The sequence below is a fragment of the Rutidosis leptorrhynchoides genome, chromosome 6 (assembly GCF_046630445.1).
Source record: "Rutidosis leptorrhynchoides isolate AG116_Rl617_1_P2 chromosome 6, CSIRO_AGI_Rlap_v1, whole genome shotgun sequence".
In the NCBI taxonomy this organism is placed as follows: domain Eukaryota; kingdom Viridiplantae; phylum Streptophyta; class Magnoliopsida; order Asterales; family Asteraceae; genus Rutidosis; species Rutidosis leptorrhynchoides.
The window spans coordinates 265,705,389-265,720,707 of record NC_092338.1 but is presented as its reverse complement, the minus strand read 5'-3'; the positions used below and the strand labels follow the sequence as shown (position 1 = coordinate 265,720,707).

At 32.0% G+C, this 15,319-nt stretch overlaps 1 protein-coding gene across 2 annotated transcripts; it reads right to left on the bottom strand.

Moving 5' to 3' along the window:
* Positions 1–2,956: 2,956 nt before the first annotated feature.
* On the bottom strand, positions 2,957–9,584 carry LOC139852140 (B3 domain-containing protein Os07g0563300). 2 transcript variants are annotated; one of them, XM_071841366.1, is made up of 14 exons: positions 9,477–9,584; positions 9,223–9,373; positions 8,332–8,413; positions 8,108–8,206; positions 7,654–7,942; positions 7,150–7,474; positions 6,822–6,918; positions 6,424–6,598; positions 6,251–6,330; positions 5,596–5,874; positions 5,359–5,411; positions 4,291–4,361; positions 3,597–4,145; positions 2,957–3,476 (listed from the first exon to the last, which is right to left on the bottom strand). In XM_071841366.1, the coding sequence occupies exons 2-13, from the start codon at positions 9,345–9,347 to the stop codon at positions 3,625–3,627; spliced, it is 2,196 nt and encodes a 731-aa protein (XP_071697467.1). In that variant the 5' UTR covers positions 9,348–9,373; positions 9,477–9,584; the 3' UTR covers positions 2,957–3,476; positions 3,597–3,624. The 2 variants fall into 2 exon arrangements, with proteins under 2 accessions (XP_071697467.1, XP_071697468.1); XM_071841367.1 differs by having other exon boundaries at positions 3,597–4,142.
* Positions 9,585–15,319: the final 5,735 nt, after the last annotated feature.

Genomic DNA, 15,319 nt, shown 5'->3' with positions numbered 1-15,319 from the left:
ATAAATGTCACTTTTTATTTATTACTTATAGGTTATTAGTTATAATGTTACATAAATGCATAAATTTTAATTAGCAGTGAGTGTCGACTAACAGTTTATTATTTTCATCTTTTATTAACTTGTCAATTATTGCACAAAGTTAATTAATATATTTTATAACTCTTAACACTTAATAATTGTTGATTAAAGTTTAATCATTAAGTTTTAATTATATTGTTTGGGTATTTAATATTGTAAAAATATAGAATGGAAAAATGAGGGTCGTTATATAAAGCTTCCTCGTGCTGGTTGAACTAACAACTACTGCTGGTTCTGCCGCTGATTGAACTAACATCTTCTACTGGTTCATCTTTTGGTTGAACTAACAATTTCTGATGGTTCTTATGCTGGTTGAACTAACAACTTTTGCTGCTTCTTCTGCTAGTTGAATTAACATCTTCTGTTGGTTCTTTTGCAAAGTATATCATGAGCTTCCTTTGAGCTGGTTCAATTTGGTGATGGTCTTTCGTTGAGCTGATTTAAACATTGTGTTGGCTCTTCATTGTGATGATTCTTCTATCTTGATAGCTCATTCTTAAGATGCATAATCTTCTTGCACTTCAATGCTGAGTTAACTTAACCACATCAAGCACAACTGATTGAACTTAGTCTTCAACCTATTATAACCAGATTTTCATTTAAAGCTGTCTTGACATTAAGTTATTACAACCCGTGTTGGTTTGTATTCTGAGCTTGTCAGCCATCAAAAACTTTATTCATGCAAATAAGCTCTAAAACATTCATCCAATCTAAGTAAATTATATTCTAATCAAACCCAAATTAAAAGGATCCCAAAATACTTGATTGATCATTCTAGTGGACGCCAAAGCTGCCCACATTGAATACGAAGCCCAGTATGCTGACCCGATTGTTGTAAGCTAACCTTAGGAAATTTACTGAGTATGAAACTGATTTCTAATATTGCTCCTCTAAACATCTTCGTAGGGAATTCAAAAGCATTATTAGCTAAAGTGCTCATGAGATAACCCTTTAAGGTAGAGCATACTTGGGAATCAAACTAGAACTGATTCATGATTGAAATTAATTAAAGTTTTTCGGTCAAAAATTTAAAGCCCGTGGTCAATTCCGCATCAGAATGAACAAAAACTAAATGGATATGGATATAGAAGAACAAAACTAAATGAATATGGATGTGGATATAATATGACATCAATCGATCCATATCCAATCCATTGTTAATCTAGTTGAAACGATTAACTTCTTGAGCCATTATAGCTGTTATGTTCTTGTAGCTTCTTGCTACAAACTTTAATAAGAACAACAACAACAAAACCAAATACCACATAAGTGATGTATGGGGTGGGTGAGATGTAGACAATTCTTCTCGTATCCAAGAATAGAGACAAGTCATTTCTCCACCCAGATTGAAAACACTCTCAAAAGTAGAGAAAGTCATCCCTCTCTCTATTCAACAGATAGATTGCTTCGGAGTGGACATCCGACCAATAAGTAAAAAAAATTAAAAATAATATAAAAATTAAAAATCAAATTGAGACACCATAGAAATGGTAAAATCAAATTTCCATGAATTTTAAATCCTGCCGAAAATTTAATAATAAGAAGTTATAAAACAAATTGTGTACATTTATCGCATATTTTTTAGAGTTTTTATCATATATAACCTTACTAATCTTTAAAATCACATATTTACCCAACTAAATAATATAATATCATATATAACCAATATTATAAATACTATAACTCTCATATTTACTCATTTTGTCAAAATAATTGAATAAAATTCATTCTACATTATTTAGTTCCCATTTTGTCCAGAATTTTCAATGCCCAACAATTTTCAATACCAATTCAATGCCTCAACTACAAAATTTCATTCCAATTTTAAAACAAATTGAATTGTATTAATTTTACTCAATTATATAAAGTGGTTACATGAGTTCCACGCACAATCAAAGAAACATAAATGAGTACTGTATGATGAGTAGCACCCTTACAAAACACTATATTTCATTTCATTTGTTGTTATTAAAAAAAATAAGTTAAGAAATCATTAATGGTTGTTCTTATAATTAGCACAATCTTCGATGTGCCACCGCTATCCATGTGCTCCGACGATCCCGAAAAGCTCTCAAAGAAAGAACACATTTCCTATAACGGTTGGTTTTCATTCAAATCTAGTTAGAGAATGAGTACCTTCGCCGGAAAATGTGCCCGGTTAGTTAATGAATATAGATCTAGATTTTAATATTCTCGTTAAGGAACATAGAATTTGTTGTAATATGCTCGTTAAAGAACATTCAAAGTGTGTTATGTTAGTATACTCGTTTGTTGGCGTGAATATCGCGATTCGTAATTATCGGAGGATTATTAATTTGTAATCATCGAAGGTTTAATAATTGATTGACCTCTTTCTCGGTGAGTGACGGCGATATTTCCGATGACGTTCTTGATCGTCAGAACGAGGGAGAGATGATAGAGTAATTAAAATAATTATTTTGTTGTGATTTAAATATTAGGGATAAAATAGGAAATTCATTGTGTGGATTTGATTTTATTGAATTTTTTAAATAAATGAGTAAATATGTGAGTTTTAATATTTGTATTGGTTAAATTTGATATTATATTGTCTATGTGGGTAAATATGTTATTTTTAAAGTTGATGAGGATATATATAAAAAAAAAAAAAAAAAAAAAAAAAAAAAAAAATCTATTTTTTATTAGTGCAGTCCACCGCAAGTGTGGAGAATACCACCCATAAATGTACAAGGATGATGAGTTAATGGGAAATTTTAATCGATTTTCCTTGAACAAATACCATGATTTACAGATAGCCGTCGTACCAGTTATTGTAATAAAGAAGTTATTGTTAAACATGATACCTAAACAGGATAAATTAAAGAAGTTATTGTTATCGTCCAATGAAGCTGGACCTAGGTAGTAAAATTAAACATGATACCTTACTTTCCTAAAATACAGTAAATGAACATGATTCGAATTGGGTGAAATTAGGGATTTTAAGCCACGAGCAGGCAACAAGATGAACTTGGTTAATTCAACCATCTATTGCAACAAGATGAAAATTTAAACTAGTGGGTTTTGTTGCAGAAACATTGGGTTATCAGAATCTCATCTGAATTATGCAGTATACGCTACATGATGCACTGGCACTTCTGGAATCTAGGTTAATCTAAAGCCCCACTAAAACCGAAAAAATTATAAATAATTACAACGAAAAATTATGTACGAGAGTACTTGGATGACTTTAGAGCATGGTCACAAGTCAAGCTTCTTCGTTAAGTCAACTTTTAGGATCTCGTTGAGTCAGCTTCTAATAATCATTTCCCCCTAGTGATGATATGTAAGGTGACCTCGTATTCTACCATAACAAAAACGACTTCAACCAGGACCACCGCCAACGCAACCACCATGGAAGCATCGCCATCAACCAGTTCATTCTAGTTGTGAACAACACAAATATATGCATTAATATGTGAGAGAGCAGAGGATCTATTTCCCCGCATGAATGATATAACGGTTACTAATATAAGCAGCAGCTAAATATAAAAGGTAGGTACCTTTTTTTTATAAATTATTATTATGATTTCAATGATTGGCATCTTTGATGGTGCTGCCATTGATTAGTTTCTGTTGCTGTCTGATGTATCTCTGTGTGGATTCTTCAACTAACCTCATGATCCCCATAGAATCTGAAACAGGAAAACATTCTTCTTCCCTCTCGGGTTGTATATTCAAGTCTATCTTGAAAGATGAAACGGGTGGGGGTTTTTCTTTATTCAGATCATTTCCAAAATTTTCACTTTTCTGATTACTAATTTCCATCTGGGTATACCGGATGATGTCAGCATACAGATATGGAGATGGACTCTGCAACAAATTTCCGACTTCATTTGTTGAATGTTTCTGATCATGGTGTTTCATCATTAGGCAGACGTTGCATGTACAGGCTGGATGGTGCATTGTACTGCTCTGTGGCTGAATGCAGACGATACACGAGCAGCCAGGTTTATGATGAGATGCCGCCAACTTCATAAGGGGAGCAATGTTTTCATTAGTCTTGGTTGATTCTGGATTTTCTGATGAATTTTGCTTGGAAGATGCTGCTGCTGTTAGACAAAGGCAAATATACTGACGAATCCCAATGACAAATATTCATAATAATAATAATAATAATAATACAATCAATCATACAAGGACTGCATTAAGATGGCTACAAAATGCTATAAAAATTTGTTCACAAGTAATCTGTACCGTGATTAATCATAGGGAGCCTATGCGGTAGATGTTCTTGTGTTGGCTCTATCTCCATACTGCAACAAGATCTGGTAGCCAAAGACGGTTAAAATTAAATTAAAATCCTATTAAATGTAAATCTTAATTTGAATAAATACTGGTTGCCAGAAAATGAATTAACACTTCATGTGACTTTCAACCCATTTAACCCAAGCCTGACCTAAGTCGCTCGGGTTAGACGGGGTAGCAAATTGTGTTGAGTTGGGTAGGCTCGCTCGGGTTAGACGGGTCAGAACTGAGTCAACCCAAGCCTGACCTGATTTTCTAATCCAGTTGAGTATTTCAACCCAACCCAAAACATCCTAACATGTACCCAACCCTGATGGCCTGTTTCTTTCTTTTATCAGGTTAACAGGTTTTCGGGTCAATTTTAGTTAACCGGTCAACTTTGGGTCAAATGGGTTGCATGGGACAATCCCTAAAATTTGTGATTCTATATTTATAAGCATATAAAGAATAAAGATGTTTAGAAAATCCCAAAGATCATATTAACTAGTATAAAGAATAAAGATGTTTATAAAATCCCAAAAGATCATATATATGTCTCAACCAAATCTAAATTTAATATTAAAACATCACTAAACAATTTGAATTATTATTAAATTAAAATATAACATTTAAAACTTTAAGAACCATTAAAATTTATCGAGTTGTCAAATCGATCCAAAAACTCATTGGGTGACCCTAACCCGACTCAAAAGAACAACAGGTTGTCCAGTTCAGAGTGCACAAGTCAAAAATCCCAACCCAAATATGATTATATTGAGTGGGTTTCGGCTGTGTCAGAAATTTCTAATACAAATTAAGCAGTTCCAAGAAAATGGCTAGAAATTGCGATTCTAAAAAATTAAAAACTAAAATTTACAGGTTGTCAGGTTCTGAGTCCATGGGTCAAAAAAGTCGACCCAAGCCTGATTTTCTTAAGTCGGGGGTTTCAGGCTGTGTCAGGAATTTCTGATACAAATTAAACAGTTTCAAGTAAATGGGTAAAAATTGCCTCCTTTGCAAATTTAGTAGCCAACTTACCCAACATCATTCGTTGAAGTAGTAATTGTAGGACTCCCAATAGTTGGTGCATCCTGTTACATTAAACAATGTTATGAAAACTTAGCCTCCTAATCATGCTTATAAAATCTGAAGCAAAGAAAATAACCAGCAGCAAATTCATGCATATGACATAACGCTGATAGTCAACGGCAAGACATAATCATAACAGCCTACTTAATTATAATCAACATGAAGAATAAATGCAGTGTCTATTACCTGATAAACCTCAAATTCAACACCCTCAATTAACACAATGGACGGAACATTAGTAAGACGCGGTCGTAACAATTCTTGAACTTGTTCCAATGTGACATTTAACTGATATATTTCTTCCTTATTATTGTTGAGCTGTTTATTGTTTAAACACATGTTCCCACCCTTCTTCCTTTTAGCAGGATTTGAAATTGTATCAACTGCTGATTTAGATTTAGATGCAATGCTATTGTTCAAAGGTTCTTCTTGAGCAGAAACATTTGTGTTTGTTGTTTCATTGCCCTGCAATTAAGGAGCCTAATTAAGGACTAAGGATCAAATTTGTCTAATTAGTTTCGTAAGGACATTATAATTCAACGGGAGGTTGTAGAATGGCTTAGTTGAACAGCTTGGTTAACGTGTCAAAACAGGCCTTTATTGGTACTTGTCAAATTGTTAGTTTGGCCTTTATTGATGGTAAATATAATTAAAAAATATTCTTTTAAGAATTAATATATGTGTGTCAATGATTTTAACTTTTGAATGAATTGGTTTATTTAAGAGGTTTGAAGCATTGTTCATACCCATTCGACCCGTTGGATATAAAAAGTAATCCAAACTAACTCATTCATAAATGGGTCAAAATATCACCTCAATACATAAGTTAATAGTGAGTTACCTTGTCAGATGCAGATGCAATTGAGGTTTTTTTGGATCCTATGACAAGCTTTCCTTCAGGCTCCAATCTACTAAATGTTACTGAACCAAAAGAATAAATGTGTAATTGCAATAAACAGATAGGCTTGACATATATACAATTAAAAAAAGACACGTGGCATGTGGGTCATTTACCTGTATCACCAGCTTGCAACTGCATTGACTGTATACAAGGATTGACTCCTTCTAAAACATACATTTTACTATTATTGTTAGGCCAATATCTATATTGTAAAACCCAATCTTTTCCCTTCAAATCTTGGATTACAAGGGGATAACCTTCAGGCTGAGATAAAGGAGGGAGATAAGCCTGTAGAAAAACAGTATACCGTATCATACTAACGACAAATAAGTTAAAAATCTAAAACAAATATATTTGTGACTATATACCCAGTTTTGAAAAGTTCATTCACATTGTCACCAAAAACCAAAATATCATATCACAAAATATGCTATTTGTATAGTAGTATATACATTCACTTAGCCACAATGACATAAAGAAGTTAGTTAGGGTACAAACGATAATGACTAACCTCTGCACATTTCTTTGGTAGTACCAATCTCCCTATCTTCCCAGCATCACTAGCACTCAACACTTTCTCAAACAAAGGAGTAATCTTGGTATTTGAACTATATCACAATGTTAAGGCAGGAGCTAAGTCTTGTGATCAGCTACAACATGCTAAACTACTAAACTACTAACTAATATATCTAACTGCATTAGGTTGTGAAAATTGCAAGATCCCGATTGCTGTTACTACGCTTCGTACAATAACATCATTTTATGCTACTATCTGCCAGGTATTTGTACTTTGTACATCTATAATAATAAAAGTGACAAAAAGATTGAAAGTAGGATACCATCCATAAATTTGTTGTAAATCTTGATCAGTTATTCTAGGCGAGTAAAGCGGAAGTGGCTGAGTTCGCGCCAGTGTTTCCACACGAGATTTTGCATTGTGAGCCTGAATTTCAAGAGATGGGCCAGCCCCATTATTATCTAAGCACTGTCTACCTACTGATAATGGTGGAGGACATGGCTGTTGAACATGAACTCCAGATAACTTTAGATCGTTCGATACACATGTAGCAGGCAAACTTGAAAGAGGGGTGTTGTAATTGTTATGGAAGAAAGATTGGCAAGAAACGTCTTTGAGCAAATTGTGTTGCCCATCATATGGGACTCCTGAAACAAACTGTGGGTTAACAAAACTTATTCTGTTGACAAAGTATATATATATATATATATATATATATATATATATATATATATATATATATATATATATATATATATATATATATATATATATATATATATATATATATATGTTTCACATTCTGTTAAACAAAATACCATCTTACCACTGACACTGGCTCTATAGCCTCCAATCATATTTGATGTACCGACCCGCCAGTTGTCATTCAATAATCTCCGAGAAAGATTGTCTGTTGGACTTTTATTACCCAAAGATAATGAAATTGGCTGCAATTCAGGTTGACTTTTAGAAACATTGAACAGACTGGGTGCTTGCCGCCATGGTACAGGACCTGATCCAGCAATTGATCTCCAATTTTTGGAAGATATATCTCTAATTCTATCAGCAGGTCCATTGTGCAAGTTCAAAGTGGATGGCCATGTAGGATTTGGTGTCTAAAACACCAAATCAAAAAAGACAAAGAGAAATAAACGAACCAATAGAATGAGTCAAAAAGAATAAATAAACTTGAGTAAGTCGTAATTTTCAAATGATGTGTATTTAACTATTGAATGATCAGATTCAAAATGTAGGGCTAATTTGTAAATGAATGTACATACCAAAATGTATTCTGTTTTTGCACAGTTGAGACACTCGATTCCTCCAGCATCCAACAAAATGAACATATGAAATGATACTATGCATCCACAATGAATTTTCTACACAACACATAATGACCCAGCTTATCATATACAAACTTAACCATGATAAAACCAAAAACCAAAAAAAAAAAAAAAAAAAACATGTTGATTCAATATATATAAGCTTTAATCACAATTCAAACCTTTCCACAAGATTCACAACATCTCCAGCCAGAAGCATTCGAGTGATATGTCTCACAGAATTTTCCATCTTTGTATGAAGAACTACACTCAAATTTAACAAGATTCGTTACCACTTTATCTATCTATAAGAAGAATACAATAAACAGGGAACAGAAACAAAAAGCAAAAGCTCCGAAAAGCAAGAGTTTACAAGGTCATCATACATATACAAATCTCAGATAGTATAATGTAAATAATGTGGTATCATAACCGATTATTTAATCTAAATATCCATATGTTTTCTTTTTTTTTTTTTCTTTCTAGCATACCTTTTAGGAAACTACATTAATAGAAAACATCATTCATATATCAATCAAAAAGCATTTAACAACTTCCTACAATAGCTTCAAATCATCATTACTTAAGCTAATCATCATACTGCTCCAAAGTGTCTAAAAATAACTGACCTGTACACATAACTTTATAAACAAGAAACATCATTCAAAATTTCCAATTTATAAAAAATTAAGAGTTCCCTCAACAACAGAACTATAATCACATTCATTATTTTCGAAAGAATCACCCAGAACCTAACCTAACAACAACACATTTCCCTCTACTCAAAATTATTAACATTATTAAGAAATAAGAAAACCCAAATTTTACAAGGAATCACTGGAAAATCAAAATTAAATAGCATAACTTACTATACAAGCAACAGCAACAACAACATACTCGTAATAATAATCCTAACAGAAACAAAGTCACACTACTATTTTAAAACAATACACCAATAAATGGTGCAATATTATTAAGCATTTATTAAATAAATAAATAGATTATATGTTTTATATTTAATATTATTATATTTATATTTTATATAAGTAATTAAAAATAAATAAAAAATTTACGAGCATCGATCGCAGAGGTCAGCGTAGTTTCCGGTCCGGCAAAGCCATCCTTGTTTAGGAACATCCAAAAGCTGTTTACAAGTGGAATTAAAGCAAAATTTGCTTGACCCGGAAGATGACGCCATCAATAATTCCGACCGTTACGGAAAACCTAGCAAGATGATGATGATTATTAGTATTAGTAATAATGGTAACAAGTACTGTATAAGAAGAAACTAATGATTTCATCGAAAAAGGAATGCAAAATTTACAACCCTAACATCGCATTTTGCTAGTCAGGCAAACAACAGAAAGCAATGGTTTCGTTTATTGCACAGGGTTTTTAAGAAAGAAAAAGAGTGTGGTGGTGCGTGACTTATTTTTATTTATTTATGTATATGTATATTTGTATATATATATATGCTGTACCTATATATAGATATATTGAAGGGACTTATGTGTGTCAGGGTTTTTGTTTTTAATTCTAGTGGGTATCTAGGATCTTTCTGTTTAAGTTTAGCCCTTCATGTTTTACAACTTCACATTTGAGTCAATTCATTTTGGTAATTGTTTCTAGGTAAGTTTTCTTGATGTTTTTTCTCTTTCGTTTTCCGGTCATATGTGGCTTTTGGTTGCCGGCAACTTTTCCGGCAACTTTTCCGGCTTCAAGTTATTGTCGGTCACAGGCGACGATCTCTGTAAGGAGATCTGTGTTTGGTGTGCGCTTAGGTCGGTATTTTATTTGGTCGATCTGATATCTTTTTGACCTGCAGGTTTTGAGCGTCCGAGTTTTCGTCTCCAGCGTATATTTGCTGATTTTTATGCCAGCTCTTTTTAATTTTCTAAAGTAATATCGTTAGTTGTTGCTTGCTTGTTTGCTGATTGGTTCACATTTTATGTCTTCGGCTTTTGTATTGTTGTCGCCCCAATTTTCTGCTTGAACACTGGTCGAAATTTGTAGGATCGGGTTGTACGGCCGGTTTGGTGGCTGCCTTGGTTGTCTGCCTCTGTTTTGGTCTCGTTTGCCCCATTTTCCCCATCGTCATTTTTCGATCCGGGTGGGATTGACATTGTTGCCGACGTTTCCGACTTTGTTTGGTTTCGAAAAATTGAGGTTTTCGGGGGGTGTTCTCTCGGAGCTTTACGACCGCCCGAACGTTGGTTTTTTGCATGATCAATGGTTCTCGATTATAACACTCTCGAAATGGGTCTAGTGATAATGACGTTTGTGCTCTTAGTTGTTAACGATTAGTGACTAAATAATTATATGCTTATAATTATTTGTGTGATTAGTTAGATTCGTTTTGTGACAAATATTTTTTTATTGGAACTGGACCTCGTTAAGGCCGCCTAATGAGGTGCGCTAGTGATCTGAAAAGTATTAAATACCCGTGTGATGAAGGGTGTGAGTTTATAACCCATTTATGTGTTGTTTCTATAATGTTTCCATCAACTTACACACACACTCGTGTATACACAAATGCAACTTTATTCCTCATAAACCCTAGCTTTGATCTTGTAAAAATTTGAGATTAAACAAGCTGAGATTCTTGGTACATCATCCTTGGGATTTCGTGATTCTATCAGCTAAGCTTATGATATGTAGTTTCTTGATTTAATAATGTTTTAGTAGGTTTTTGTTTTAAACCCTAGGTGATGTTTGATTCTTGCTTAAACTTGTTTATAAACCGAACGTGACCGTTAAAGGTTTAGCATTTTCTGGACGTTTAATTTCTATATATTAAGGCTTAATCCATACGTAATTACCTAGCCGCTTTAGTAAGCCCAAGAAATCCCTCTCCTTTGTAATTTTCGGCCATGACACGCCCACACCACCTTGGACCATGCTTGCAAGCCCACCTAAAAGACCTAATCATGTTATAAATCCACTTAATCATGACATAACATGACTAACACCATCATCATCCTCATCGTGACCTTCATCATCATCATTCACTCTCGATTAATTGCCTGATCATTAGACTAAACATGAATCCGTGATCTACACGCTCTCCTCTACACATCCCTACCTTCGATTTCTCGATTTGGGTATAATTCTAAACCCTGGATGTAGAATAGAAAGTAGAGAACTTAATAGAATTAGATATACCAAATAGAATCGTTGTTCATTATAAAAGATAACATAGAAAGTAGAGAAGTTAATTGAGGGTATTAGAGATTCTCACCTATTTGAGTTCGGTGTTGCTGCTTCCTAGTGTCTGATATCGCTCAAGAAGTCAGTTACGTTTGTTGTGTAACGAGGACGACAAAACGAGTCTCAAGAGGGTGTTAGCTATTTAATTTGTATGTGCTATGCCTAAATATATTCTTCCTTCCTATGGATTAGCAAGGGAAAATATGACATAGGGTCGTTCCTAGAGCGGTCGAATATGAAACGGAGCTTATTCAGATAATTTAGTGATTAAGATGGAGGTTTGTACACAATTTAATATCCAATACAAGTGGCCAGGTACACTATAACACCCCGTCATAATCCATTAATGGTGTGTTAACCATCGGGTCCCACAGTAACGGTACGCCCTCTAAATGAGATGTTTTAAAAAGTATTCGCATTTATTATTTAAAAAGTTTGACTCATAAATATAAATCCTGTTAAACAGTTACAAACCATAGGTCATTTGGTAATACTTAGCAACATTAAGTTTAAAAGTTTAAATGCGAATAAACAAATGTATGAATGAAAGCGGACTCCAATAGTGATAATGCATGTGACCTTTAAGCAAACAGCGGAAGCAAATCATCTAAGTACCTGAGATAAAACATGCAAAAAGAGTCAACATAAAATTGGTGAATTCACATGTTTGTAATCGAAAGTATAAGTAGTTTCATAGACCACGATATTTAATCCAAAAATAGTTGTCAAAAGTGTATGCATTCCTGAGCACTCGAATTATGAAGCTTAACTCTTGCGAATAGTTTAGAACTTCGCGACTTCCTTTACCCTATCTTAGTATACACTAACCTAGTGTACAGTTTGCAGTATGCAGTGAAATGTCCCGTTCATATTGATTATAAACGTTCCATATTAATTGATTTCGTTGCGAGGTTTTGACCTCTATATGAGACGTTTTTCAAAGACTGCATTCGTTTTTAAAAACAAACCATAACCTTTATTTTATCGACAAGGTTAAAAGGACATCACCTAGATTATCCAGAAATGATAATCTAAAAAATATCACACTTACACACTACCAATAGATATTGGTTTGCAATATTAATATGTTACAACAAAGTAAATCTCGAATGCAGTTTTAAACAATATTATACAAGCATGCTGACACCAAATCTTGTCCTTATTTTAGCATGCAACAACGGAAGCTCTTAATAATCACCTGAGAATAAACATGCTTTAAACGTCAACAAAAATGTTGGTGAGTTATAGGTTTAACCTATATATTTATCAAATCGTAATAATAGACCACAAGATTTCATATTTCAATATACATCCCATTCATAGAGATAAAAATCATTCATATGGTTTGAACACCTGGTAATCGACAATAACAAGATGTATATAATAATATCCCCTATCATTCCGGGACATCCATCGGACATGATAAAACAACATCGAAGTACTAAAGCATCCGCTACAACGGATGGGGTTTGTTGGGCCCAATAGATCTATCTTTAGGATTCGCGTCTGTGATGACCCGAGAATTTCCGACCAAATTTAAACTTAATCTTATATGATTTCGACACGATAAGCAAAGCCTATTAAACTGAGTCTCATAATGTTTGAACTATTTTCATATATGCAATTACCCTTCGACCGTTTCCGAAGATTCACGAACAATTAAATTGTAAATGAATATGTGTAAGTAATTATGTGAATATATCTACATAATAGTATATATAATAATTTAAATTAATAAGTATACATTATGCAATTAGAATTAAAAATGTAAGATAACAAACAAAATAAATAAGTTAGTATCATTATCAGTTTATTTATTTTAAATTTTTCTCTGTTTCTTCTTTTTGCCTTCTGTTCGCTCGTGATCCAGTGTCAACCCATTTCCATACTACAAAACAATATCAATCAATTATTAATTACTACCTCCATCAATCAGGTACACCATATTATCAACTATACCTGTTTTTCTTCTATACAAAAAAAAAAGAAAAAAGAAACTGAGCTCAAACCTCTGTACGTGATTTCTTTTCCTTCATAAGCCAAATTCAAATCAATATCAAAATCTAATATTGCAAGATTGTTAGGAACCTTCCACTAAAACTATCTGCAAAATCTTGGCTTTCAATTCCTCTTATTCATTTCAAAATTCGAAGTCAAAGGTAATTTCTAAAAAAGTCAAATATTATGTTCATAGCAAAATTCGTAATTTCTTTGATGTTTTAAATGAAATTGACGACCCAGAAATGTTCTAGGAAGGATTTGTAAACTATTTCATGTAGGAATTATTATCTAAAACAATCTTAAAACCACAATCAAGATTTGAGTTCATAGTGTTCTTGGTTAAAAAATACAAAAACTAGAATTTGAATTCATTTGCAAAATGTAATAATGTAGTGTTGTTAGGAATCTCATACTCAAACTATATGCAAAGTTTCAAATCTCAATTCCAATTATCGAGTACAAATTTGCAAGTCAAAGTTTTTCTTTAAAAAAAGTCAAAGGTAGTGTTCTTCGCGAAATTTGAACTCGTTTTGATATTTCTTGTAAAATTGACGATTCAGAAGGTTTATATAAACAATTTAGAACTTAGTTCGTGTAGAAATATTTGTCTAAAACGTGCTCGATAGCGAAAACATTTTTTTTCCTTGTTTAGAAGCTGCGACAGCAGCCTTGTTTCTATGATTTTTTTTTATTTTTTTAATCCAGTTAATTGTATAATTGTTGTTGTATCGGATATTAAATCCTAAAATCTGTTTCGTACGAGTTATTAAAATGAAAAAGAATTGGGTCGTGTGGTTTGAGGGAAGAAGAAGAAGGAGAAGGACAGGAAGATTACGGGTTATAATTAATTGGGAGTATTACAAGTCAGAAAAACTAAAACGGAGCAATGGTATAGGGTGTTTGTCGGGAGCGAGAGGTCGTGGGTTCGAGTCCCGTCTAGAGCATTTTTTTAAGAAGGGGTATACACTTTTATTCTCAATTCCATTATTATTATTATTATTATTATTATTATTATTATTATTATTATTATTATTATTATTATTACTACTACTACTACTATTAGTATTACTATTATTGTTATTCATATTATTATTAACATGATTTGGAACGTACTAATAACATTCATATTATTAAAATTTTAATAAAAGTTGATAGGGTAAAAATTATGAAAATGGTTATGAAAGTAAGTTATAAGAACCGTAATTATGAAATTACAAAAGTTAATACGAACCTCATGATAAAACTAATTATCATTAAAAACGGGTATTATTACTAATTTATCATTATTATTATTATTACTAACACTGTTATTATTATTATCCTTATATTATTGAAGTAAAGTATCATTATATTTAAAAATTATCAAAGTTATTATTTTAATTAAAACTGTTATTTTTATCGAAAATTAGTAAGGTTATTATCTTAATCATTATTACTAATTTATCATTATTATTATTATTACTAACACTGTTATTATTATTATCCTTATATTATTGAAGTAAAGTATCATTATATTTAAAAATTATCAAAGTTATTATTTTAATTAAAACTGTTATTTTTATCGAAAATTAGTAATGTTATTATCTTAATCATTATTAAAAATTAACACTATTATTGTTAATATCATTACTATCATTAGTATTATCATTCTTATCATGTTAGTATTAATATGAATAAATATTTTTACAAAAATACATTACAATAATATTAATATTACATATCACTATATATTTTTTTTAAAATGATATTAACTAAGCTATATATAGAATATATCAATTAATGTATAAATATATATGTTTTGTTATTTATACATAAACCTTAATATAAATTAGAATTATCAATATGTTATAATGAACATCAATGATATAAATATATATTGTAAATATAATAAATGTATCTATATAATACGTAATATAATATAACAAGTATGATTAATAATAATATATATAAACTTATTGGACT

What these genes read in the sequence shown, in the direction of transcription:
- LOC139852140 (XM_071841366.1), bottom strand. Translation starts at nt 9,347, where the DNA reads ATGGCGTCATCTTCCGGGTCAAGCAAATTTTGCTTTAATTCCACTTGT. An exon ending in GACCTCTGCGATCGATGCTC is followed by an intron (nt 8,414 to 9,222) that starts GTAAATTTTTTA and finishes ATTTGAGTGTAG; the next exon opens with TTCTTCATACAAAGATGGAA. An exon ending in CAAAAACAGAATACATTTTG is followed by an intron (nt 7,943 to 8,107) that starts GTATGTACATTC and finishes TTGGTGTTTTAG; the next exon opens with ACACCAAATCCTACATGGCC.